Source organism: Monodelphis domestica, chromosome 2 (assembly GCF_027887165.1).
Source record: "Monodelphis domestica isolate mMonDom1 chromosome 2, mMonDom1.pri, whole genome shotgun sequence".
Classification (NCBI taxonomy): domain Eukaryota; kingdom Metazoa; phylum Chordata; class Mammalia; order Didelphimorphia; family Didelphidae; genus Monodelphis; species Monodelphis domestica.
The window spans coordinates 542,351,225-542,376,533 of record NC_077228.1 but is presented as its reverse complement, the minus strand read 5'-3'; the positions used below and the strand labels follow the sequence as shown (position 1 = coordinate 542,376,533).

Genomic DNA, 25,309 nt, shown 5'->3' with positions numbered 1-25,309 from the left:
AACGGCCCAGGAAGTACCCGTGAGAAGCACCGGAACTTGGACTCTACAACTGAGACAGAGACAACCAAGCTGCAGAACAGTTAGGGGCCCAGCCCAATCCCCCTGTATAGCTAGAGAAGGCAGAGAAAGCAGGAATCCCGAGGCAGCAGAGCCCAGAGCAGGGGACTTCTGAGTCCAGGCCACTTGGCAGGGGCAGAGATCAGATAAGCCAAGAAACAACAGAGGAACTAGTAGGATGGGGTGCTCAATAAATCTGGACAAAATAGTTGCAAACCTCACCAGAGAAAGCCAGCAGAGCCTCCTCTTAGACAGACACAAGGAACAAGGGGATTCAGTTCTACTCCAAGTACCAGAGTATTCTGAAAGCTTGGAGCAGTGCATTCTCTCCGCCAGGAACACAGAACAACCTCAACAAGATAATGGGGGAAAAGAAAATCCTAGAAAAATGAGTAGAAGAGGGGAAAAAAAAACAAAACCCTGACCTTAAAAAGTTACATTAGACAGGAAAGACCAAAATACCAACTCAGAAGAAGACAACAATGACAAAAAGGAACCATGTGAAGCTTCAAAGGAAAGGGTACAAGGATGTCAGGCCCCAAAAGAATCCCTGCAAGAACTCGAAAAGGTAAAAAACCAAATTATAAGCTAATTCACAGAAATACAAAACAGCAGGGGAAAAAATTCATTGAAAAAATCAATTCCCTAAAAACTAGATTAGGCCAAAAGGAAAAAGAGGCACAAAAACACTTTGAAAAAAAAAAAAACTTGCTAAGGCATAAAATGGACCAAAAGAAATGGAGGCAAAAAAAAAATCCTCACTGAAGAAAACAACTTGTCAAAGAGTAGGATTGGCCAAATGTAAAAGGGCACACAAAAACTCCAGGAAGAAAATAACTACCTAAAAATTAGAATTGCTCAAATAGAAGCCAGTGGAAGCATAAGAAATCAGAAAACACTAAGACAAAATTTAAAAAATGAAAAAAAAAAATAGAAGAAAATCTTAAATATCTCACTGAAAAAACAACTGACCTGGAAAATAGATCCAGGAGAGATCACTGAAAAATCATCAGAGGATGAGAAGGCCATGATCAAGAAAAAAAAAAAAAGGACAGACAATTACCAGGGAAAACTGTCTTGATATCCTCAAATAAGAGAGAAAATTAGAAATTGAGAGAATCCATCAATTTCCTCCTGAAAGATACCTCAAAATAAAACACGCCAGGACAATTATAACCAAATTCCATAATTTCCAGGCCAAGGAAAAAGTACAAACCAAAGGGAAACAATTAAAATATCAAGGAGCAACAGAATTACACCGTACCTGGAAGCTTCTACGTTAAAGGATCAGAAGGCATAAAATATAGTCATCTCTTGCTATATCACAATTCACTTATGGAGGATTCACTGTATTGCGGGTTTAAAAAAAATCAAATTCTGTATCTTGGAGTTTTCGTTATATTGTAAGATTTTATCAAAATTACATATGTTTAAGAGAATAGAAGGTGTTTAAGAGTATATGACGTGTTTATAAGAGTGTGGGAAAGGTTTATAGGAGAGTGGGAAGGGTTTATAAAACCTTAAAATATATAAATTTTTACAAATAACACCACTACTTCACGAATTTTCACCAATCATGAGTGTCTCTGGAACAAAACTCTCACAACAGGTGAGGGATCAATGTAAGATATTCTGAAAGGCAAAAGTTTGAGTGAGAGAGAATTGTGTGTGCTATTCTCATGATGAGCTTTCAGCTTACAAAGGCAAGTTTGCTACCTTTTGTGGATTGAGGGCGCCAGTATAAACTTAGGAGGGAGACTGATGAAAGACAGACAGAAAGGGCAATGAACAGCCTGGTTGCTCCCCTTACCTCACTTGAATTGGGTCAGAAGCACAGGTGTTTTGATTTATAGGTCAAGGCCTGGTACAGGGGTCGAACAGGGGAAAGGGGAAGAGCCTTATGTATATAATGCCTGCTTGCTGCCTAGTCAGTTGGCACTTCTTAGCCCATCATTGAAGTGCCCCCTTTCATGAACAGAATAAACTGACCCCCCCTTTTTTTTAACTCCTACTGTCTGACTCCAGGTTTTGTTTATTTGAGTGAGTCATCATCTCACACAGGATCTCAAACTACAGACAAGAATTACATACCCAGCAAAACTAGGGGGAAAAGGGGGGAGAAATATGATGTTTAATGAAATAGAGAAATTTCAAACTTTCCTGACCAAAAAACCAGAGCTGAAAGGAAAATCTGATGAGCAAATTCAATACTCAGGAGAAGCATAAAAACAGTGAACTGTAAACTTAAGGGTTTTGATAAGGTTGAAATGTGTACGTTCATACCTGGAAAGGTGATAACTGAAATAATTAAGATATCTACGACACTTGAGAAAAGTAAGGTACTTAAAGTATACAAGATACTACTAAAACACTTAAGAACAACATCACTAACAGAACAATGAGAAAAGGAGACTACATGGAAAGAAGAAAGCTAAGTAAAATGGGCTAATAATAACACTATCCCAACCCCAAAAATATGATGGGAAAGAGGAACAACACATGGGGAGAAAAGGAGAGATAGATGGGGGTAAACTATCTCTCATTAAGAGGCAAATACAGTGGAGGAGAAGACCACACAGGGGGTGACTATGATTGAACCTTACTCTCCTCAGAACTAGTTCAAAGTGGGAATAATACCCACACTCAGCCAGTTATAGAAACCAACCTTACCCTACAAGGAAGTAGAAGGGTATGGAGAATAAAGGAGTCAGGGGATGGACAAAAAGGGCAAACTGGGGGAGGCAGTTGTCAAAAACAAAACATCTGTGAACAGGGAAAGGTTCAAAGGAGAGAAACACAATTAGCAATCAAAACTGTGAATATAAATGGGATGAACTCACCCATAAATCAGAAAAGGATAGCAAAGTAGATTATAAGGGTGTCAACAACAAACACATTTAAAACAGGAAGACAGAATAAAGGCTGGAACAGAATCTACTATACCTCAGCTAAAGTAAAAAAGCAGGGGTAGCAATCATGATCTCAGACAAAGCAAAAATAAAAATTGATCTAATCAAGAGATAATGAAGCAAATTATAATAAAAGGGACAATAAAAATTGATCTAATCAAGAGATAATGAAGCAAATTATAATAAAAGGGACCACAGACAATGAAACAATATCAATATTAAACATACATGCACCAAATGGCGCATCATCCAGATTCCTAAATGGAGCAGAAAAGCTACATGAGTTTCAGGAGGAAATAGACAGTTAAACATAACTTGTGAGGTACCTTAATCTGTCCCTTATAGAAGTAAATAAATCCAACCAAAAAAATAAATGAGAAAGAAGTTAAGGAGGTAATCTTTAGAAAAGCTGAATATGGTAGACCTCTGAAGGAAACTGAATAGAAATAGAAAGGAATACATCTTTTTCCCCTCAGTTCATGGGACCTTCAAAAAAATCAGCCACATAATAGGGCATACAAACCTCACATTAAAGTTAATAAGCAGAAATAATAAATATATACTTTTCAGACCATAATGCAAAAAAAAAATTATACTCAACAAAGGGAAACAGAAATAAAGCCTAGGATAACTGGAAACTAAACAATCTTATCCTAAAGACTGAGTAGGTTGAAGAACAAATATTAGAAATAATCAACATTTTCATTAAAGAAAATGAAATGAGTAGACAATATATCAAAATTTATGGGATGCAGCCAAAGCAGTACTTAGGGGGAAATTCATATCTGTAAATGTTTATATCAATAATGTAGAGAAAGAGCAGATCAACAAACTGGGAATGCAATGATAAAAAAAAGCTACAAAAAGAACAAAATCCCCAATTAAACACAAAATTACAAATCCTAAAAATCAAGGGAGAGTTTAATAAAATTAAAAGAAAAAGACTAAATGAATAAGACAAGAAGCTGGTTTTATGAAAATATAAATAAAATACATACATGATTGATTAGCCCCCCCTTTTTTTTTTAAACCCTTATCTTCCATCTTGGAATCAATACTATGTATTGGTTCCAAAGCAGAAGAGTGGTAAGGGCTAGGCAATGGGGGTCAAGTGACTTGCCCAGGGTCACACAGCTGGGAAGTGTCTGAGGCCAGATTTGAACCTAGGACCTCCCATCTCTAGACCTAGCTCTCAACCCACTGTGTCATCCAGTTGCTCCCTGATTAACCTGATTTTAAAAAAGAAAGAAATCTAAATTTTCAGTATCAAAAATTAAAAAGGTGAAATATCAACTAATGAAAAAGAAATGAAAGTAATTATTCAAAGTTACTTTGCCCAAGTATATGCCAATAAATCTGACAATCTCAGTAAAAGAGGTGAATACTTGCAAAACTATATACTTAGGTTAACAAAAGAGGAAATAGAATACTTAAATAACCCCATCACAGAAGATATTGAACAAACCATCAAAGAATTCCTTGTGGAAAAAGATATAGGGCCAGATGGATTCACAAATGAATTTTATTAAACATTAAAAAAAAAACCTAACTCTAATACTACATAAACTATCAGAAAAATTGAGGAAGAAGGAATATTTCCCAACTGTTTTTATGATACAAATATAGTATGGATACCTAAACCAAGAAGAACTATGACAGAGAAAGAAAACCAATCTCCCTAATAAACACTGATATAAAAATTTTAAATAGGGATGATTATTGTTCTCTCCCCAGCTTCAGGAAAAATAATATAAGAGCAAAATACTTGCATATTATCCCCCCAGAATACCACTTAAAGATCATACTCACAAAACCAAACCCAAAAGACTATCATGGGTTAACTTCTGCTTATGCATATAACTCTTAACAAAGCTGTGCTTAGAAATTTCCCACTCCCATGCACAAAACAAATTCTCCTAAGCCAATACATCAATCATCCTAGGGAGAGGCCTGTACACCATGCCTTAGTGACTTAATTTACCAACTGAAATCCATCTTAGGAACTCCCCATGAAACTCTGAAAAAATAATTAGTTTAATATTAAAAGTGAGTTGTGTTTCTATTACCCCTTTGATCCCTCGACTTGGCTGCAATGTTTGTAGATTGTCTCTAGAACTTCTGTTTATCTATTTTTATTAAAAGTAACAAATTATTTTCTTTGGTTGTCTGTGAGCTCAAGCACCTCAAAGGTTAATGAGAAAACTAACCTCTAGCTACTCCAACTGTAACGAAATCATTTATCTTTTGCAAAAGCTTTGTGTATCCTGTCAGAATCAATAGTAACAATATAAGTATATAGAATGATCACAGAATGTTAATCAAGCGACTTTTTAAAAGTTAATGTATCACTTATTCAATTATCTGCATTTGAACATGAATGATGAATAATGTATCTGTATGCCAAGAAAATATGTATTCATTGGGGTATAAAAATAAAAGCTAACCCTGGGCCTAGTGAATCAGTTCCACACACAGCTTGGCCCAGGGCTGACACATATAGCTGTCTTCCATACATTATTTATGCCTTTGCTGTCACACCTAACTGAGAACCCTTGAAGCTGTGAGCAAGGCAGGCCCTGAACTCATAGCAAGAGTGGAAAAAGAAATCAAAGAAATTAGAATATGTAATGAAAAAACAAAATCACTCTTTACAGATGATATGATGGTGTACCTACAGAATCTTAGAGGATCAACCAAAAAACTAAGAGAAATAATTAACAACTTCAGCAAAGTTGAAGGATGCAAAATAAACCCACATAAATCATCAGCATTTCTATTCACCATTGACAAAGTCCAATAGCAAGAGACAGAAAAAGAAATTCCATTCAAAATAACTCTAGACAATATAAAATACCTGGGGGTATACCTATCAAAACCAACCCAGTAACTATATGAAATTAGTTACAAAACACTCTTCACACAAATAAAATCAGTCTAAAGAACTGGAAAAACATTGTTCATGGATAGGATGAGCCAATACAGTAAAAATGGCAATCCAACCTAAATTAATTTGCCTATTCAGTGCCACACCAATCAAACCACTCAGAAATATTTCATTGAACTAGAAAAAATAACAAAGTTTATCTGGAAGAACAAAAGGCCAAGAATATTAAGGGAATTAATTGAAAAAAAAATATGGAAGAAGGCCTGGCCATATGAGAGCTCAAACTATACTAAAAAGCATAAGCACCAAATAGAAATAGAGGGGTAGATCAATGGAACAGATTAAGCAATGACCACATGGCCCTCAATGTCTATTGCAAGTTAATGTTTAACAAACCCAAAGATCCATACTTTGGGGGAAAGAACTCACTATCTGACAAAAACTGCTGGGAAAACTGGAAAGCCAAATGGCAGAGGTTAGGCATAGATCAACATCTTATTCCATACACAAGGATAAAGTAAAAATAGATACTTGATCTAGAAATAAAAGGTGACACCATAAACAAATTAGAAGAACATGGAAAATTTTACCTGTCAGATTTATTTAGATAAGGGAAGACTTAATAACCAAATAAGACGTAGAGAACATTACCAAAAATTAAATAGATAATTTTGATTACATTAAATTAAAAAAGGTTTGTACAAATAAAATAACGCAGTCAATATTAAAAGAAAATATAGCAAATATCTCTGACAAAGGCTCATTTCAAGTATATAGAGAACTGAGTCAAATTTATAAGAATAAGAGAAAGATTCTTCAATCGGAAAAGGGTGAAAGGATATGCACAGGCAGTTCTCAGAGGCAGAAATTAAAACTATCAATAGCCATATTAAAAAAATGCTCCAAATCACTGATGATTATTAGGAAAACTGCAAATTAAAGTAAATGATGAATGTTGAAGGGGATTGGGGAAATTGAGACACTGGTGGTGGAACTATGAATTGATAAATCATTCTGGAGAGCAATATGGAACCAGGCTCAAAGGGCCACCAAACTGTGCCAACCCTTTGACCTGGCTACTAAGCCTGTATCCCAAAGAGATCAGAGATAAGTAAAAAGGATTTCCCGAGCCACCATCTTTTTAGCTGCCTTTTTGCAGTGGCAAAGAATTGGAAACTGAAGGCTTGTCCATCACCTGGGGAATGGATGACTAAGTTGTGGTATAGGGTTGTAATATGCTGTTGTGCCAAAAGGAACAATAAATGGGATGAGATCAGAAAAAGCTAGAAAGACATGAACTGATACAAAGTGAAGTAAGCAGAACCAGGAGAACAATGTATACAGTAACAGAAATACTCTGTAATGAGGAACTGTGAAGACTGAACCAATTCAGCAAAGCAAGTCTCCATGATAACCACAAGGGACTCGGGGAAAAAAATGATTCTTTCCTGAGATTTCTATCGTATGTGTGTGCCTTCTATCATGACATGAGCAATATAGTAATATGTAATCCAGAAAAGCAGGAGTATAACCTATGCCAGACCATCCACCACCATGGGGACTGGGGCAGGAGGATGGACGAAGAAAACCTGAACTCTAACATGTCAAAAAACAACTTTCAAAAATAGTTTCTAGATGTCTGAAAAAATAAACAAATGAAGCCTTGCTCTGAATAGGGTTATGGTCTCAGACTAATTCTATTGTCCACAGACCAGCCCAACTAACTATAAGAGGCTGACTCGATTACCGGTCGTTTAATCCCTAAATGATGCATTCCCTCATTCCATCAATCCCCACCCCTCAAAAAAAATGATCGAAGGACTTTCCTTCTGGAATGGTCTTCCTTTATGATAGTGCAATAGCAGATGGTGAAAGAGGATGCTAGAAATCACCGTCTTTCAACTCTTTAAAATACCAGGTCTACTGCAGTACTCCAAACATGAGATCTCTGGGCAACAAGTGATCTATACACATACTGAACTCACCTTTAACGCAAGGAGCACAGAAAAAAAAAGAAGTCTTGGCTACGCTGATCAATGCAACGATCCAAGCCAAGTCCAAAGGACTCAGGATGAAAAATGCCCCCCCCCCACCTCTGGAGAAAGAACTGATAGAGTTCGAGTGCAGATCAAATTCTATTTCTTTTCACTTTATTTTTCTTGAAGGTGTTTTTTGGAGGGGAGGGGGCGCAAGGATCTGTTTTCTTTTGGAACATGGCTTCTATGGAAAAACGTTTTGCATGGCTGCACGTGGATCATCTAGAGCCAACTACTTGCCTTCTCAAGGAGAGAGGAGGTAAGGGAAGAAGGGAGAGAATTTGGAATCCAAACTTCTAAAAAATGAATCTGGAAAAAAGTCCACAAATAATTGCGAAAAAAACAAAAGGAGAAAAACCGGTTTCAGAAAAACCTGGGAAGATCCATATGAACTGATGGAGAGAGAAGTGAGCAGAACCAGAACACTGCACACAGTAACAGCAAAGCCAGAAATGGCCTGGGGTGTGGGGGGGGGGGGGAGGCAGGCAGGCAGGCCAGCTGACTAGCTTGGTGGGGAGGATGTTACAAGACAGGTGCAAAGACCAACACAGCAGGCCCAGACTGCTGGAGGGTGAGCAGAGAGGAAGAAGGAAAGCTGGGGAAGACCAAAGGAATACAGCCGAGAAGGCAGGAGGAAGAGGTAGAAGGGGTCCTGTGGCGGGGATGACAGGTCAAGTCACAGCTGCCAGGAAGGGACAAGCACCCCAAGGAAGTATCTAGCAGGAGAAATGAAGACGGCAAGTGCAGGCCAGCTCATCCCAAGCAAGAGAGGAATGAACGTCTAGATCGGGGTAGCCACCGCAGAGAAAAAAGAGAATCATCCGGCCCTTCCCAAAGATCCCTACCTTCAAGCTCTCCTGACCCAGAAAAACAGCCAGTAACAGTCAGAATGTTCCACTGTATCGCTTTTGTTCAATACTGCCCAAGGACATATCGATTTGCTGGAGAGTGCTGCAGGCGAGTCTGAATTGCCAGCATTGAGGGTGGATGCGAATCCTGCCTTAGACACTCACCTGTTGTACAATCCCAGATAAACCCCTGCCTTCTCTGCCCTTGCTTCCTCATCTGTAAAATGGGAGGAATCCTAGCAGCCAGGGTGCCCACTGGACAGAGTAGTGCAGGCCCAAGCAGACACTCCATGGAAAGCGCTACCACGACCATCCAAGGATCTGGTCGACCCTTCACCAGTCTCTTTATGGGCAGCCTCAGGTAGGGAGAGAAGTGGACACTGACACCCAGTGACCATCCCCAGCAGGGTCAAAAATGTACCAGGAAATTGGGTTCCTGTTCAAGGCCTTTGGCAAGAGGTCAAGAACGCAAGCGCTTCAGACTCTTCATGCCCACATCCTGCCTGTGCCACACTCATGAGCCGGACACAGGTGGGCTTCTGGGAAGGCCCCTCCAGTGTCACTGGCCTCCCAGCTGTCTGCTTCTCAGCTCTGGGCATTCCTTCTGGCTGTCCCATGTGCCTGCTCCCTCCCACTCCCCAATTGTTGCCTCCTAGCCTCCCCAGCTTTCCCTAACCCCCACCTCCCTCGTAGCGGAAGCCTCCCCCCCAGCCCTTCACTCCAGTGCCTTCCCCAAGTTTGGTAATTGGTCATTTCCCAGTTCCCTGCATACAGCTTGCTTGTCCAGGTCTGTTTGCTTACTGCCTCCCTTCTCAGACTGTCAGCTCTCTGAGGGCAGGGCCTGTCTTGTATCTCTTTCTGCATCTGGGGCCCCCACACTACGTGACTGACACATAGCAGGCACTTAAGAAATGCTGACTGGCTGACTGCTGATTGCATGACCCATATACAAGGGGGCATGAAGGATTTCCACAAGACAATGGCGGCAGGAAGGGCAAAGGAAGAGAGGAAGACCGACTCTGGCGGAGGGCCTGAGCCCTGAGCAGGAAGGGTCAGGAGGAGCGTCTCCCCTGCGAGAAACCACCGGCAACAAGAAGACTGAGATGGGCTGCAATGGGCCACCGTGGAGGGGATCCCCCACCCCAGGAGGAGCACTCACATGGTCAGAGAAGTGGATGATGGCAAGTTTCCGATTGCGCCTGGGGTAGATACGCTGCACTTTCCCAAATCGGCCAAAGTGTTTCTCCAGGACCATTCGGTCGTTGAGGTAATTGGGGATGTTCTTACACTGAATGGCAGTGAGCTCGCTCTGGGACAAGCTGCCAGGGCTGTCCACACTCTCCTTCTTCCCCCGGTGGGAAGGGGTGACCCTGCTGGAGGAGGCTGCGGGGGAAGGGACAAGAAGAGGGGGCATTCGGTGGGTGGCAGGGGCCGAGAAGGGGGCGGCTGAGAATGGAGCTGTGGGGTATCCCCGTGGGGCTGGCTCTGCCCTCCGCTGTGGCCTGCACGTACCTTCCTGGCCATCTTTGCCATCCAGGCCTTCCTCCTTCAGCCGAGGGATGGGCAGCACAGAGAGGGTTGCTCCCACTGGAACCGAGTGGTCTGTCTCAGCCGGCTCCCCACCACTGGCTTCCTTCTTCACTTCCTTGCTCCCCAAGCGGCCCCCTTCTTTGTTGCTTCTCAGCATGTCCTGCAGTGTCCGCCCAAACAAGCCGCCACCGCCCCGTGGTCGCGCCAGTCGGGGAGGGCGCTTTTCTGGGGGATGATCACCCCGGGACAGGAGTTCAGCGTCATCCGGGGCATCATAGTCTCGTCTCCTGGGAGATCGGTCGTGGTCTTCTTTCCGTTTCAACCCTTTCATGTGCCCAGGCAGTGACCCGCCCTGGCCGCCCAGGTCATCCCGTCCTTGCTTGGAGGCTGCTTTGCTCAGAGCAAAGGGCTCCCCCACAGAGCCTGGCAAGGAGCCAGCAAAGCTGGTGAAGCTGCTCCCCGCACTGCCAAAGGCAGGTTTGGGGCCTCTCTTTTCCTCTTCTGAATTCTGGCCTGATGAGGCAGAGGCAAAGGCTGAGGAAGGGGTGTTGCCGGATGGTTTGGAGAAGGTAAAATTTGGGCCGGTGCCTGCACCGCTTGACCCCTGGGAAAACGTGAAGGAGCCCAGAGCCTCGGGCCCGCTGCTCACTGGGTGGGAAAATGTGAAGGAGCCTGGAGTGACTTGGCTCTGAGTCTTCTCTGACTCTGACTCTGCCCCAAAGATTGGCCTGAATGTGGCACTTTCTGGAGGCTTAAAGCTGAACTCAGGCCGGCCCAAACCACAACTGGCCGTTTCCCCACTGCTGAGGCCAAAGCTGGTGGTGCCAGGGAAAGCCCCAAGGTTGGTGGGAGGCTTGAAGCTAAATCCCGGGTTACTGGGGACAGAGGAACCAGGAGGTCCAGAAGTCGCTGTGAGGGCGGGAGCCTGGCCCTGAGTAGGGTACAACCCCAAGCCAGAGGTGGGTGGGAATCCTATCGTGGCTCCTGAAGGTGCCTGACCGACCCCAGCAGCCTGAGCAAAGCCGGATGTCTGTGCGAATCCTACGTTCTGCCCCGAGCCCACATTGTTCTGTCCAAAGAGAGAGGGCTGACCGAATCGAAACGGTGGCTGGACCTGAAACGTCCCCAGAGAGGCACCCGAAGGAGTGGAGAAGAGACTCGATTGCTGCCCCCCAAATGGATTGTTGGAGTTCATCTTCCAGACCAAGTATCCGAAGGCTGTAAAACAGGCTAAAAGAGCCACGGGACAGGCGAGTGGCCTACGCCACCTGCTGCCTCAAGCTGGGCTCCATCTTCACCGGCGGGCAGCTGAAAGCCAGACAGCGAGAACAGAGAATGAGAAAGCCATACTGGAGACATGCAGAGGGGCAGCCTGGGCTTTCCCACCTGGGTCCCAAGACGAGCCAGCCTGTGAAGGGAGGGCACGGGTTATGCCCATTTGACAGGGGGTAAACTAGACCTGGCAGAGTCAGTGAAGTGACTCAGCCAGACACAGCCAGGCTAGTGAGTGTCTGAGGCAGGCCTTGGGTTCAGGTTCCCCTGACTCCAGTCGGTGCTCTATCCCCCCCTTCTGGCTGTTGGGGCTGTTAGTTAGGGACGTTCCCTTCACCCAGCAACAAAGGGGGCAGCCTAGCAACTTGGGCCCCATCCCGCAGCAGCAAAGTCTCAAAGGGCTGAGAGGCCCCCCTTACCGCCCCAGACCACTGTGGCGGGTGTCTCCCCACCCCCTGCCTTCCTGGACCCCTGGATGCTGTTCTGTGAAGGGACCCATCCCCGCGGCAGAGCGGTTCTCGGGATATGGGGGCGGCACCCCTAGGCCTGCCCACCCCCCAGCGGTGGCTCTGGGAGCCTGGGGAGGGGGGCGTTCAGGGAACACCAAGCCGGGTCCCCACTCCCAGGCAGCTCGAGAGGGGGTCCCACGTGACTGAGATGAACCCGGGATTCTCCTCCTGGTCTTCCGACCCCCATCGGCGCCTTTGCCCTCACCACTTTACACAGTCCGTCCTGCCCACCCCTCTATTCCCTCTCCGCGTTGCGCTCCCCGGCAGACTTGTAACCCCGGGCACGTCCTCCTTGCCTCAGTTTCCCCGTCTGTACAATGAGGTTTCCCAGGCTATGAAACGGCCCAGTCTCAAGTCCCGGGCAGGTCCTGCCCCACCCCCGCCCCGGTCTCGGTCTTCCATCCCGCACAATGGGGCGGCGGAGAAGGTGGGGAGACCCGGTCTCCATCCACCCATCCGTTTGTCTGTCGCCGAGGGGGCCCAGCGCTGCTGTGGACAGGCCAAGACCCCGCCCTGGCCTCAATTTCCCTGCCTGTAAGGTGGGGAGGCCCTGCCAATGCCCCCTGTCAGTACTCACGCAATCGTAAAAAGAAGACAAGGGCTCGAATCCGAAGCCAGAGAGGAAAAGGATGAAGAGGCCGAAGAGCCGACAGCCCCGGCGGGCTGTAAACAAGGACGGACTGAAGGCGCTTCCGGCCGCGCGCGGAAGTCAAGTTCGCGCGTGCGCCGCGTGCTGTGCGTCAGGGGGCGTGCCTGCGTCCGCTGCGTGAGCGTGCCTCCCGGAGCCCCTACGGAGGCGCTGCAGACCCAAGGGAGGACTGAGGCCAGTCCACCCCCTTCGCAGGTAAGTAAACTGAGGCCCAGCCTGGTAGGACTTCTCCAAGGGCCACGAAGGGGAGGGGCCTGCTTCCCCATCCTGTGCCGCCGCCGCCAGTTGTTCAAGGGGGCCGGGCGATTGCGAGGAGGCTGCCTGCCAGACCGCCGCTCCGGAGCCTGCCTGAGGAACTCTGGGGGCGGGTCCGTTGCCCGGGCCCTGGAAGAAGAGGGAGCCTGGGCTCTGGCCCGAGCGCCCCGGGCTTCCGAGTGTCTGAATGCCGACTGGGGCGTAGGCAGCCTGAGCTTCCATTGCGCCCTTTTGGAGAGGCAGCCCAGGGCCCCTGGGTATGAATCTGCTGGGCAGCCGTGTGCCAGTCCTGTGCCAACCACCAGGTGTGCCAGGGAGGCAGAACATGGTGCCAGCCATCAGGAGGAGCCTTCATATCCGACAGTGGGCACAGGCAGGAGCTGGGGGATCGGGGTCTAGTCAAGCAAGCAAACAAATAGAAACCTCCACTGTGTGCCAGACCTGTGCCAAACACCAGGTGTGCCAGGGAGGCAGAACATGGTGCCAACCATCAGGAGGAGCCTTCATATCTGACAGTGGGCACAGGCAGGAGCTGGGGGATCAGAGTCTAGTCAAGCAAGCAAACAAATAGAAACCTCCACTGTGTGCCAGACCTGTGCCAAACACCAGGTGTGCCAGGGAGGCAGGACATGATGCCAACCATCAAGAGGAGCTTGCACAGCCATAACTGAGCACAGGCAGGAGCTCTCTCAAGAAGGAAGACCTTGAGTCAGCAAGCCCCCACTGGGTTCCAGGCCATGCCAAACCCCAGCTGTACCAGAGAGGCAGAACGTGGTACCAACCATCAGGAACCCAGATGTCCATAAGTGGGCATGGGCAGGAGCTCTACCAAGAGGGGAGGCCTCAAATCAGCAAACATGTAGAAGCCCCCACTGCAACCTGGCCAGAGGCCTGTAGGCACAAGGAAAAGTCAAAACTCCCTTTTCTGAATGAATCCACAGTTCAGCAGGGGAGAGAATATGCCTAGGTCACACAGCCTATGCAGCGTCTGAAGCTGGATTTGAACTCAAGTCTCCCCGACTCCATCCACCATGTTCCCTCATGGCAGTCTGCTAGAGAACCCAGGAAGGGATGAGGGGGGTCGGTCTGGGGATGAGAAGAACCTTGGTCAGCGATAGGAGCAAAAGAGATTTGAGGGGAAGATGGCAAAGGAGAGAGGAGGGCGCGAAGTGTGAAGTCAGGGTTTTGGCGGAGAGTGGGCACCGAGAGGACACCAGCTAAAGCCTGTCCTGCTTACGCCGCCTCTCATTTACAGCCTCTGTCTCTCTGGGCCATGCTTTGGTTTTTCTTGTTTGGAAAAAGGTTTTTAGCAAGTTAAAAGCACTAAACTGTACCAGAGAGGGAGAGAGGCATGTATGACATCTCCTGCATTTGTGCCACAGACAAGCCTGTTCACTGCCTTGTACAAAGATTCCCAAAGATCTCTGCAGATGCCTGACTATTGACCTCTAAGAGGAAACAAAGATCTGAACAGGGATTGCATTTGAGCCCATAAAAAGCTCTAGGCAGTTAGAACCGTTCCTCAGGGTTGAAGGGGTCAAAGTCATCAGAGAAGACGTGCCTGCAGCCTGTGAAGATGGGATTGACTCTCCCCTTGCCTATTTTTATTTGGGTGAGGGAGGTTTAGGGTAGGGTTTTTTTAAAGCCCTTACCTTCCATGTTAGAATCAATACTATATATTGGTTCTAAGGCAGAAGAGCAGTAAGGGCTAGGCACTGAGGCTTCAGTGACTTGCCCAGGAGCACACAGCTAGGAAGTGTCTGAGGCCAGTTTGAAACCCAGCACCTCCTGCCTCTGGGCCTGACTCTCAATCCACTGAGCTACCCAGCTGCCCCCTTTGCCTATTTTTAAATTTAGTCATCCAAAAGCAAAGACACCCCTACTTAACATTAAGTAGGGGAGGTTCACAAACCACTTACAAATGTTAGATACACCTCCAGAAGCAACTGACTTCCCCCTGGGCAGTGTTAAGCAAATTTAGACTATAATTGGTCCCCATAAAGGGGAGGAAGGGACAGGAAGTGATGTTAAAAAGGTCTTTTAAGAGGGCTTAAACTTCCTGTCAGGAGGTCTTTGTGAAGTCTTTGAGCTCTTGAAGGATCTTGAACTAGGACTGCAACGTGGAACTATGACTTGGGTGAGTGAAAAGCTGACTCCTTTCCTTACTTCTAGAGAGCTTAGTTTCTGGAGAGGCCTCTCCTTCTTGGAGGAGGCCACATGTGTGGGACCCTTGTTTTATTCACCACTGGGCCCTCCAGCTGAGGACAAATAGTCCTGCCTGGGTTTAGCCAGGGACTGAGGCAAATATTTAGTGTCGGGTTAGATATCTTACTCTACCCTCTTACACATTTCTCTACTTTCACTCTTTCCCTCTCTTTTTTGTAAATAAAGCTGCTAAAAGTCATTTTGACTTGAGCTGTATTAATTTTTGTAACCAGTGACCACATTCTCTTATATTTAGTCCACCATAAATTTAATCCCTGCAAGCCTCCAAGCCACTAGAAAAGAGGCACGTTTTTAAAACTCTGAGGTGCCACATCCAGGCTTGTTGGCACAGAGGAAAGTGACAAAAGTCATCATCGGTCATTGGTGGTGGTTGCTGTGAGGTGGCAGGCGCATCAAGGGGCCCAGGCCAGGATCTGAGCTGGGAATTCTGCATGGCAAGAGACCTTCAACTTGGGCCCGATTACTAGGCATATCATGCTCCAAGGAAGTCAGAGACCAAAACCAAGGCCAGTGCATCCCCAGATATTCCTAGGAACTCTTCTGTTGGGGAACGAGGAAGGAGAAGCCTGTGATTGGACTGTCGTGAAATATTCACGTACAGGAAGAAGGAATGGAGGTGACTCCTTCACTGAAGTGGGCAGGCTCACAGGAATTCACACAGAACAAGACAGACAACTGGAAATGAAGGCTATGTCCAAGAGGGCGGGGCCCTGACTTAGAGGAAACACAGAAGGAGCTGAGGCACCATTAATGGGGAGTGCTCCTGGCAGAGAGGAGGGGGCCACCAGGAGCGGTGATCATCCAAGGTGCCAGGCAGGGTTTCCCAAGCCCCAGAGGTTTTCACTGATTTGTTTGGTTTAGTCAAAGGGGAAGATTCAGCAGAGAGAAAAATGGGAAAGGACTCTGGGGTCAAGGCCAAGGTATCAGTCTAGTGGTGGGGTTTTCATAGTCAGAGCAGTATGTTCATCCCAAGGTCTTGGACCCCCTCGAGCTGAGCTGTGATGGGCATGGTCCAGAGCTCAGGTTTAGAATAAGCTGACCCCCGGCTTGGCCAAAGCTGACTTTTCAGCCTCGCATCTAGTCTCTGCCTAGAAAACCTGTTCCTGGCCAGAGACCGTCATCCCTTTCTTATCAGGAACCTCAAACCATAGGCAGTATCCCAGCCAAAGAGACTGTGTCAGGGTGTTGTTGGGAGGCTGTGTTATCACTTTTTGTTCTAACTAATACGTGTGTCCACGTGTGCTTCGCAGCTTCTGTGGGGTCCTCAAGATGAGCCTTCTACTCCGGAACCTCCAGAGCGCCATTCCCCTGCGGAGGGCCCCCCTTCGGGCCCGAATTGAGCTCCTGCGGCACATCCTGGGCATCCGGCGCTTTGACCTGGGCGTGGTCTGTGTGGACAACCAGGGCATCCAGCGGCTTAATAGGATCTACCGACAAGCACACGGTCCTACTGACGTGCTTTCCTTTCCTTTTCATGAGGTAAAGGAGCTTCCCGCCAGCTGCCAGAGCCCAGATTCCACCACCAGGGCCCTAGCTTCAAAGAAAAGCAGTTCCTCGTTTCAGGGACTGATAGTGGTGGTGAAGCAGTCATGTCTGCACCCTCGGGGTCTCTCTTAAGGGAGAGGTTGCTCCAGAAGCATGATGGGGGAACCTGATGCAGCCTCTACCCTGGTCGGGCCACAGCTGGAGGGCCCAGCAGAGGCAGGAAACCAGGGTGTCCAGAGGCTTCAAAGTCTGTCCCAGGAGGAGGGAACCAGCCCTGTTCAGCCTGGAGAAGAGAAGACTCCGGGGGCATGGGAGCTGCCGTTGAGAGTCTGTTGGGCAGAAGAGGGGTTAATTGTCCTTGCTCCACTGGGACCCAGAGAGCAGGACGGGGGGGGGGGGGGGGGGGGCACTGCAACATGGCCAGCAGGGGCTGGGTGGAAGGAAAAAGTCAGCCCCTAAAGCTGGCAAGGGGAGTGCGTGGGGGGGGACAGCTGGCAAGGGGAGTGCGTGGGGGGGGGGGGGACAGCTGGCAAGGGGGTCACGGAGTGAAGAGCTGGCCAGGAATCAGAGGGGCAAGAAGGACGTTCTTCTGTGACCCCCAATCTGGCTCTTCTCTCTGGTGATGTCGTGCCCAAGATGAGGAGGCTTCAGGGAGGGGGCCCATCGGCCTGCAGGTGATTCCTTACCTGGGAGTCCCATTTCCCGTTCCTGCTTCTGCTGGGTTGCCTTGAGTTTTGTCCCCAAGCATCCAGCCTCAAGGAGAAAAGACAGGCAGAGAATGCGGGAGGAGACGAGGGGCCAGGCTGAAATCAGCAGCTCCTGGCCAGGGTTGGCCTGCTGCTCTCCGAGCTCTTGCCCAGCTGGTTTCTTCAGGCTTCCCTCTCCATTATTCAATGGGTTTTTTTTTTTGCATTCTGACAGAATTGCTGAGGTTCCACCTCCGTTCCACAGGCAGGCCCAGGCCCAGAGATTAGGAAGGAGAAATGAAGGCCTTTCAGCTTGCCTTGAGTGGTCGTTAGTGAAAGTCGGGGCTCCCCCTTGAACAGAATATGCTTCTCCTATGACCACCGATGGCGCCCCCAGGGACGTGGGGAAGGGTGTGGGACCTCCCTGTGTGAGCCCAGGGCCCCCTCTGCAGGGCTTATGGAACCCTGAGGAATCTTCCTCAGAATGACCTTCTGAGGCTGCTCCACCCAATGGTGGGAGCAGAAATGAGGAAGCAAAAGAGCTCGAGTGGACATCCAGCCCTTTACTCGATGGAGGCCTGGGGAAGGGGAAAGACCCCCAAGGCACCTCCCAGCCCTCATGGGAGGAAAGTGGGGCTCAGCACCGTCAGGAGACCTACTAATGGCCCCCCAGCCACTGGGGCTAGGTCAGAGCGGCCTCCCCAGAGCTGAGGAGGTGACGTCCTCACCGCGCGTGTCCCCTTCGGCAGGACCTGAGGGCGGGGGCAGTGCCGCAGCCCGAATGCCCAGATGACCTCAACTTGGGAGATATCTTCCTGGGGGTCGAGTACATCTTCCATCAGTGCCAGGAGAATGGCGAAAACTACTACGACATTCTGACGGTCAGTGGGGACCCGCCGGCCACGGGAGGGAAGAGGGAGACCAGCCTTCCCAGGCACCCCTAGCTGACCTGCAATCAGCAGGCAGCTTCTGGAAGCTGGGAGACTGGCAGCCATTTGGGGGCCAAACACAGCGGGTTCAGGGAGCAGCGTGAGGCTGGGAGGCCGCTGTTGTCCAGGGGGAGGTGAGGGTGGCGAGGGCGAGACAGGAGAGGAGGGTAACGTCAAGGTTGTGCGGCCCAGAAGGCTGCCTTGGCAGTCACAGAGTGATGGGGAAAGAGGATGCCCCGAGCGCTGCGCCACCCTGCTGCCCCCGAGACGAGGGGGATGCGGGCTGTCCCTGGGCCACGCTCTAGGTGCTGCGGAGGCCTGGCCTCGGGCCTCACAGTGGGCCAGTGGGGAGGGTGGGGTGGGGGTACTGGAGGAAAGCCTCGCCTTGGCCTCCACACCCTGCTCTGCCCTCGGATGACAGGCGGATTGGAGCCTGCCTGCGTGGGGCCCAGCGGAGGCCTTTGCCTTTCTTTGACAGGTGACGGCAGCTCACGGGCTTTGCCACTTGCTCGGGTACAAGCACAACACGGCGGCAGAATGGCGAGAGGTAGGGGATGGTTTGCCCGCGTCCCACCCTTCCAGGCATGGTCTGGTGCTGGCCATATGGCTCCTTCTCCGGCCAAGGCCTCGTGGCGTGCGTGTGCGTGAGCTCTCACCCTTACCACTGTGGCGAGGGTTAGGCGCTCGGGGTTCAATGGCTTGCCCAGGGTCCCCCATCTAGGAAGCAGTGGAGGGCAGATTTGAACTCGAGACCTCCCGTCCCTAGGCCTGGCACTTCATCTGCCGTGCCCCTCCCTGCCAGGGCTGTTGTCACCAGTGTTATCGCTGGCTGCAGTGGGAATCCGAGGAAAACACTCCCGACAAAAGGGGGAAGAGCCACACGATGTGTCTCAAATTCTGGCCGAAGTCGGGGAGAAAGGAGGAACTTCCTTTTTGGCTCCAGGAACAGCCGTGGCCATCCGTTGGGGCGTCCTGTCGCCCACAGAGGCCCGGTTGGGGGAGAATGGTTGGAAGCTGTCCCAGAGCTTCATCCTGAGAAGACGGCGTTCCCTGGGTGAAAGGCCAGCCTGTGGGGGGCGCCAGCAGAGGGGCCGTCAGAGATGGGCTGCCACTGTGGCGCCTGCCTTCCAGACCCACCAGCCAGAGGGCTGACGTTGTGCCCCCTGACCCAGTGTCTTTGGTCTCCTCCTTAGATGTTCCAGAAGGAGAAGCTCACTCTGGAAGAGCTCAACAGGGTCGCCGGAACCAGCCTGCAGCCCCTGACCAAGAACCTTTTTGGATAAGCCCCTCCCAGGTGTGCGTTGCTGCCCCTGCCCCGAAGAAAGCCGCCCAGCCTGGAGCTCCAGCGCGATGGCCAGAGAGCCCCGACCGGAGACAGGGATGGCAGGTCTTCCAGCTGGCGCTGAGAGCCGCAGGGAAGGAGGAGAGACGAGGAGGGAAGTCAGCGGGGCAGCAAGGCTCAGCTCGCACCCTGCCGGCCAGGGCCGGCCATCCATACTGAAGGGCCCAGAGAGTGGAGAGGCCGGGCCCGCGCTCTCTGGCTACCAGGAAAAGGAGGAGAATGGGCCAGCCCTGCTGGCGGGGCTCCCAACTGGCTCGCTCCTACAGGCTCGCAAGGCGGCCCAGGAAGTTGGTCAGTCTCCCTGCAGGCCCCGGGGGTGGCCGGCCTAGGCTAGAGAGGTGAGCCCCGGCGCTAAGCCTCTGTCCTCCAAGGAGTTCTCTGACTTCAGAGAAGGCCCCCACCGGGGCGGCGCCCAGGATTGTCCACCCCTGGCGTGGCCCATTGGCTGTGGGGACCAGGGAGGGGCCACACTCCAGCCTCCTGGAAAAGACAGCCACCGACTCGGGGAATCGCCCGGGGCTCAGCCTTGGAGGGAGCCCCCAGAGGTGGACAAGGACCTTTTAGACCTTTCCAGGTGTCTTCTGCTACAGGGAAAGAACACGCGAGAGCCTGAGCGGGGAGGAATCCTGTTTGAACCCTGCTTGTCAGGCGTCCCCCACACCGCTGACCACAGTCACCAAAGAAATCCTCACTGGGCCCCGTGGCCTGGGAGGGGCCTTTCCTCAGGTCCTGAAGGTGGTGCGGAGTCGAGGCGGGCGCCCTGGCACCCAGCTTACCGGGCTGGGGATAAAAGGTCTGATGTGGAGGCTGCTGAGAAGACTGCTCGTGGCTAAAAGGCGCCGCAGAGGACCCAGAAGCCCGAGGCCAGCAGAGCTCTTCCGGGCCTGCGGGGGTCAGCCCCATCGTGCCGGGAAGAGAAGGCGCCTGGGAAATCACTGGAGCCAGAGCGCGCCGTGGCGCAAGCAGCGCTTGTGAGCTTGGCTTTATTGTTTTGTACCTGGGCCCAGCCTCCCGGCCGCGCTGACACTGGGCAGGAGCAGGGCTGCCTCAGCTACAAACCTGGACAACAAGAGCAGCTGGGGGGGGGGGGGGGGGGGGGCGCGGCGCGAAAGACCTCTCCAAAGCCATCAGGCTGCTGTTTGTTCTTGGGCCGGGCTGAACTCAGAGTTCTCCCAAGTCCCTCAGGGTCGCCAGGTGGAACTTATAAACCTCATCTTCCTTCTTGGTGGTCTGAATGAGTTCTTCCAGGTGTCTCAGTCTTTTTGACAGGGAGGGGTCCGCCTTCTCCCCACAGGGGACGGCTTCCATCCTCGCGGCCTGCTGAGAGGGGGAGGAGCCAACGAGAGCTCTGGCCCAGCCCGGAGCCTGGCAGCCCGCCCCCCACAAGGCACCCCTGGCTTCCCAGCTCGGTCCCCCCGCCATCTTCCCCTTGGAGACCGGGAGGGCTGGGCTTTGTCCTGCTTTTCCAGTGGAGCGAGGAGGCAGGGCTCCCCAGGGCTCCCCAGCCCCACTTCTGCCCTTACCATGCGCTAAAGCACGGACTGTGCTGCTCAGGGTTTGCGGTCAGAGAAGGCTGACCGTGTCTTGGGGGGAGAGAAGCGGGGCATTCAGCGGCTCACCGAGAGCCTTGTGGGGTGCCCGACTTGGCACCCTGTTTGCCAGAAGGGATCACCAGTCATTTGTCGGTTAAGATGGCAGGCGGGGGCAGGACAGTGAGTGGTGAGTGACCGCTGCCATGTCCAGGGTGGATGCCCAGGCAGGGCCCAGAACCAGCGCGTGAAGCCCGGCCCCGTTCCAAACCCCGAGTGCCACGGCTAAGGCAGACGGGGGGGCCCAACTAGGAAGGGGCTGAGGGCCGAGCTCCTGTGCGCAGGACAGCCTGGGGCTCGTTTCGCCCGGCGGCGGCCCTGCCATCCTAGAGCTCTGGGTACCTGCATGGTGGCCAGCGCCGAGAACCGCATCACCGAGGCGATCGACTGGGACATGGTGCTGAGCGGGGGAGGCCGGGAGGGCGCCCAGCGGCTGGGGTCCTTCTCGCTCAGCCAGCAGCACAGCCGGTCCTCAAACCTGCGGGCAAGGGCAGCCTGAATGGGCGGCGGACGCTCCCCAGCTTGCCCACGTTCCCACCCAGGAAGCGGCGAGGGAGGACAAGGTCGGGGAGGTTAGCGAGTGCGTTGGCCCGTCGGGCATCTGAGGAGCCGGAACGAGCTCCGGGCAGGGCCACAGGCACCCAGGGGAGCCCCCAGCCAGCCTTCCTCAGCCCTCCCGTTTCCCACTGCTATCCCTCCGGAAGCGTCTTGCTAGCAGATCGCTGTGGCCTCCTCCCGGGGGAGTAAGCTGAGGGCTGCTCCACGGCAGAAGCCCAGGGAGGGCTCACTGGCGCTCTCGGGGCACGTGCGTGGCCTCGGGGCGGCTTCCCAGGCTTGCGGGGCCCTCGGCCGTGCACTTACTTCTTGCTTTCTTCCTTCTCCGTCTGGATCCTGGTTAAGAGGTGCTCCGGGAGGCCTTTCTGCCCCGAAGGGGCGGCCTCCCAGGGATCCGCAGAGCAGGCGCTGCCCGCGGCAGCCTCGCTCTCTGGGCCCGGCGGAGGCACCTGCACAATGTTTCTCCTCCAAGATGGAAGCCGTTCTCTGGCTGACCTGGAAAGCAAAGCCACGAGAGGCTTTTGGCGATCTGTTAACGATGCTGCGCCGCGCTACGGGCCAGTTCCAAAGACAGGAAAGCGAGCTAGCAATGACGGGGGTCCCAGCTGCCCCCGAAGGGCTGGGCTCCCCCGTAGAGGCCGTGAGCACCTGCTGGACGGCCGCTCGGTGAGCGCCTGCTGGACGGCCGCTCGGTGAGTGCCTGGACAAATCTTTGACCCCTCACGGGCCAACAGAAGGGAGTTCAGCCCTCGGCAGTCAGCCGGCCAACGCTTCCTCCCACGAGGGGCTCCGGCGAGCCTTCGCCCACCGCGGAGGCCCAGAGAAGGCTCTGAAGGCCGCCGTGCTGCCTCCCTTCCCAGGGCGCGACCTTCTCTGGGCCGAGAGATTCTGCTGTGACGCGCAAACCTCGGAGGAAGCCGAGCAGCCTTACCGTTCCGATTTCTGCCTTTGCGTCCGGAGTCTGGCTTGTTCCCATGACACCGGGCAGACGAAGTCACGTAAGTGATCCTTATAAAAGTAGACGTTCATCTGGCCGTCGTTGCTCACAGCTCCTGCGAACACAGCACGGGCACAACGCCCAATTCTAGTGTCCCAGGGAAGAAAGAGAAGCCAGCCCTGCGCTGCGGGCCTGCACGCACGTGCACACCTACACGCGGTGCGTGCAGAAGAGTTCCGGGCCCGCCCTCAGGAAGACTCCTCTGGTGAGCTCCAGCCCACGCTCAGACGCTCCCTAGCCACGTGACCCTGGACGGAGAAGGGAATGGCGGGCGGGCTGGCATCTTTGCCAAGGAAAGCCCAAATGGGGCCACCAAGATTCGGACCACTGAAAACTGGCTGAAAACACCATTCCCACTCTGAGCCCTCCACCTCTGTGAAGAAGGAAGTGCGACGCTTCCTCATGAGCCCGCTGCAATCCAGGCGAGTCATTGTGTTGGCTGGGGTTCATACGGCTTCCCCACGCCTTGTCCCGGGCCTGCCCCCCCCTCCTGCATCAGCTCCTCCCAGGCTCCCCAAGTTCCCAGGAAACCGTTCGTCCTTCTAGCACAATCATGGTTCTCGCCCCCACGGGCGGCGCTTGTTCATCCATCCCCCGAGGAGGCACCCTCCGATTCCAAGTCTTCACCCCCTCACAAGGAGCTTCAGTGTTTTCCTTTCAGCTTGGAGTCTCTTTTGTCGAGCCTCTGTTTCTCCCTCAATCTGCCCCCCGGCTGTGTCTCCTCTCGTCTCCCCCTGAACAAAATGTATTTCTCTACCCAATTCTAGGTGTTTGTGCTTGGGTGTGCACCCCAATTTTGGGGATGCCTTTCCCCAGACCTCCCTTTCCAAGGCATAACGGAACCATTTCCATACTCTTTGAACCCCGACGATGACAGGGCTCAGAGGGAGCTCAGTTTGTCCGCCATATTGGAACCCTCCTTCAGGCTTTAATCCTGTTTTTGTTCCTGGTTACCTTTCTTCAGGCATCCTCTCGTTTCCTACCTGGCCCTACCCTGGGTGGCTTTCGCATGCCCAGGAAACTCACCATTGGGAAACCGCCTCGTTTTGTAAGGTCCAGTCGGCTTGTAGGTTACTACGCTTGGCTTCTCCCATTGGGGGCTGGAGCCGTAGACTCCTCCCTTTAAGGAGAGCTTCCCTCCCCCAGCTGTCCACTTTGGGCTAGCTCCTCCTTCCTTTTGTGGAGGGGAGCTCCCTCTCCTTGCAAGTTCCAGGAGGGGAGGGACGTCTTCCTCCTCTCGGTATGTTCGCTGCTTCCCACCAAGCTGCTCAAGTATGGATCCTTTTATCCGGACTTTCAGAGATTCTCCACAGCCCTGGAATGTTTACTAAGAAAGCTTGGAAGTCCCTTATTTCGCCAGAGAGCCGTGATTCTACCCCGTTTTGCCCAGTCGTTTATGCTTGGCTGTAAGCCTGTACCTTCTGGCTTCTTGACCGTCGCGTTCCTCGCTCTCCTCTCCAGCATGGTGGCTTTTCCCATTTCTCGCCTGCCGGTGCTGCTGGGGGCTTCTCTGACTTCCGCCCCAGGAGGCTCCTTACTGGGAATCTCTAGTGGCCTGCCAGCTCTCAGCAGCCTGGGTTCTCCCTGTGGCTGGACGGCGGACCGTGCACTCCAAGCCTCCTCTCAGAGAGAGCTCAGCTCGCCCCGGAAGTGGCTGCGGCGCTGGGCCATCTCTGACTGCTTTGTCCAGCAAGGCCCCAGCCTGGGCCTTCTCCCTGCCCTCCCCACGCCCTTCTCAGCCACTCCCACTTGACCAGAAACCCTTGTCCATGTTCGCATCTCAGCGTTGGGCCCAGCATCTTCCTGGAAGGGCTGGGGGGGGGGGGGGGAATCCTCTTCCTGGCTGCCCACAGCCTTTCTCCTGGAGTTCCGCATTCGGGCGGGGACACGCAGGGGCTTCGCATTTGCTGCCTCTTCCGGGAGGGGCTCCGCGGACTTTCCGTCCCCACGTCGTCTGCCGGTCCTTGAAGCGCTTCCTCCTTTGCCATTCCCCGACCACCTGGCCGCGTTTTCTCCCACCCTCGCACTCGGGGCTTTTGTTTTTGCCCTTGACTGTCTCTGTCTGGCCTGCGCAGATTCCACAGAAATTGGGGCATCTCTTGCTCGTGGCTGTTTGGGAGTCTCTCTTCTGGGTGTCTTCGACGCCCGGACCGGCACCCCTCGGCCCAGATCTGCCCAGGGTCTGTGACCCAGAACTGGGGAGTGCCCTCAGCCCCTCCCCCGGCCGGGGGGCCTCCACTTGGGACGCTGCCCGGGAGGGGCCGCTGCTGCGGCCATGGCGGCGCGCCACGCTGCCCGCTACTGCCCCTTCTTGGCTCGACTTCTCTCCGTCTCTTGCGAAGGGAATGACCCGGAGCCCGACCAGGGGCGAGCGGGGGCCGGCAAAGGGCCGCTGCCTGCCTGCCTAACGCGCCGGAGCTCCGCGGCTCGGCCTCCTCGGAAGCTGCCGCTCCGCCGAGTGGGCAGAGCGCCCAGGAGCGGCCTCGGAGGGCAAGAGGCGCACGGGGGCTCGTTTCTAAGCCAGCGGTCGGACCCTCGGCTGCGATTTCCC

General features: G+C 52.1%; 3 protein-coding genes across 5 annotated transcripts in view; 1 reads left to right on the top strand and 2 right to left on the bottom strand.

The window, feature by feature from the left end:
* MCM3AP (minichromosome maintenance complex component 3 associated protein) overlaps positions 1-12,782 on the bottom strand; it is a 49,136-nt gene extending 36,354 nt beyond the window's left edge. Inside the window, exons 1-3 of one of the 2 annotated variants that reach the window (XM_056820167.1) lie at positions 12,623-12,782; positions 10,247-11,572; positions 9,894-10,117 (exon numbers count right to left, since the gene is read on the bottom strand). In XM_056820167.1, coding sequence (XP_056676145.1) covers positions 9,894-10,117; positions 10,247-11,459 — 1,437 coding nt within the window. In that variant the 5' untranslated portion in view covers positions 11,460-11,572; positions 12,623-12,782. Of the gene's footprint in view, positions 1-9,893; positions 11,573-12,622 lie in introns of both variants that reach the window. The other variant, XM_056820166.1, reaches the window with a different exon arrangement.
* YBEY (ybeY metalloendoribonuclease) lies at positions 12,772-20,838 on the top strand. 2 transcript variants are annotated; one of them, XM_001365749.4, is made up of 5 exons: positions 12,772-12,889; positions 16,426-16,654; positions 18,096-18,227; positions 18,754-18,822; positions 19,469-20,838. In XM_001365749.4, exons 2-5 carry the CDS (start codon positions 16,445-16,447, stop codon positions 19,556-19,558), a joined length of 501 nt encoding a protein of 166 aa, XP_001365786.1. In that variant the 5' UTR covers positions 12,772-12,889; positions 16,426-16,444; the 3' UTR covers positions 19,559-20,838. The 2 variants fall into 2 exon arrangements, with proteins under 2 accessions (XP_001365786.1, XP_056676152.1); XM_056820174.1 differs by having other exon boundaries at positions 18,754-20,838.
* LOC103105463 (germinal-center associated nuclear protein-like) overlaps positions 20,585-25,309 on the bottom strand; it is a 37,481-nt gene continuing 32,756 nt past the window's right edge. Inside the window, exons 19-22 of the mRNA XM_056820168.1 lie at positions 22,693-22,813; positions 22,068-22,256; positions 21,549-21,684; positions 20,585-20,937 (exon numbers count right to left, since the gene is read on the bottom strand). Of these exons, the coding sequence (XP_056676146.1) occupies positions 20,779-20,937; positions 21,549-21,684; positions 22,068-22,256; positions 22,693-22,813 (605 nt within the window). The 3' untranslated portion in view covers positions 20,585-20,778. The remainder of the gene's footprint in view (positions 20,938-21,548; positions 21,685-22,067; positions 22,257-22,692; positions 22,814-25,309) is intronic.

Coding starts and splice junctions, on each gene's coding strand:
- YBEY (XM_056820174.1), top strand. CDS start 16,445: ATGAGCCTTCTACTCCGGAACCTCCAGAGCGCCATTCCCCTGCGGAGG. Junction 16,655..18,095: donor TTTCCTTTCCTTTTCATGAG/GTAAAGGAGCTT, acceptor CCCCTTCGGCAG/GACCTGAGGGCGGGGGCAGT. Junction 18,228..18,753: donor ACTACTACGACATTCTGACG/GTCAGTGGGGAC, acceptor TTTCTTTGACAG/GTGACGGCAGCTCACGGGCT.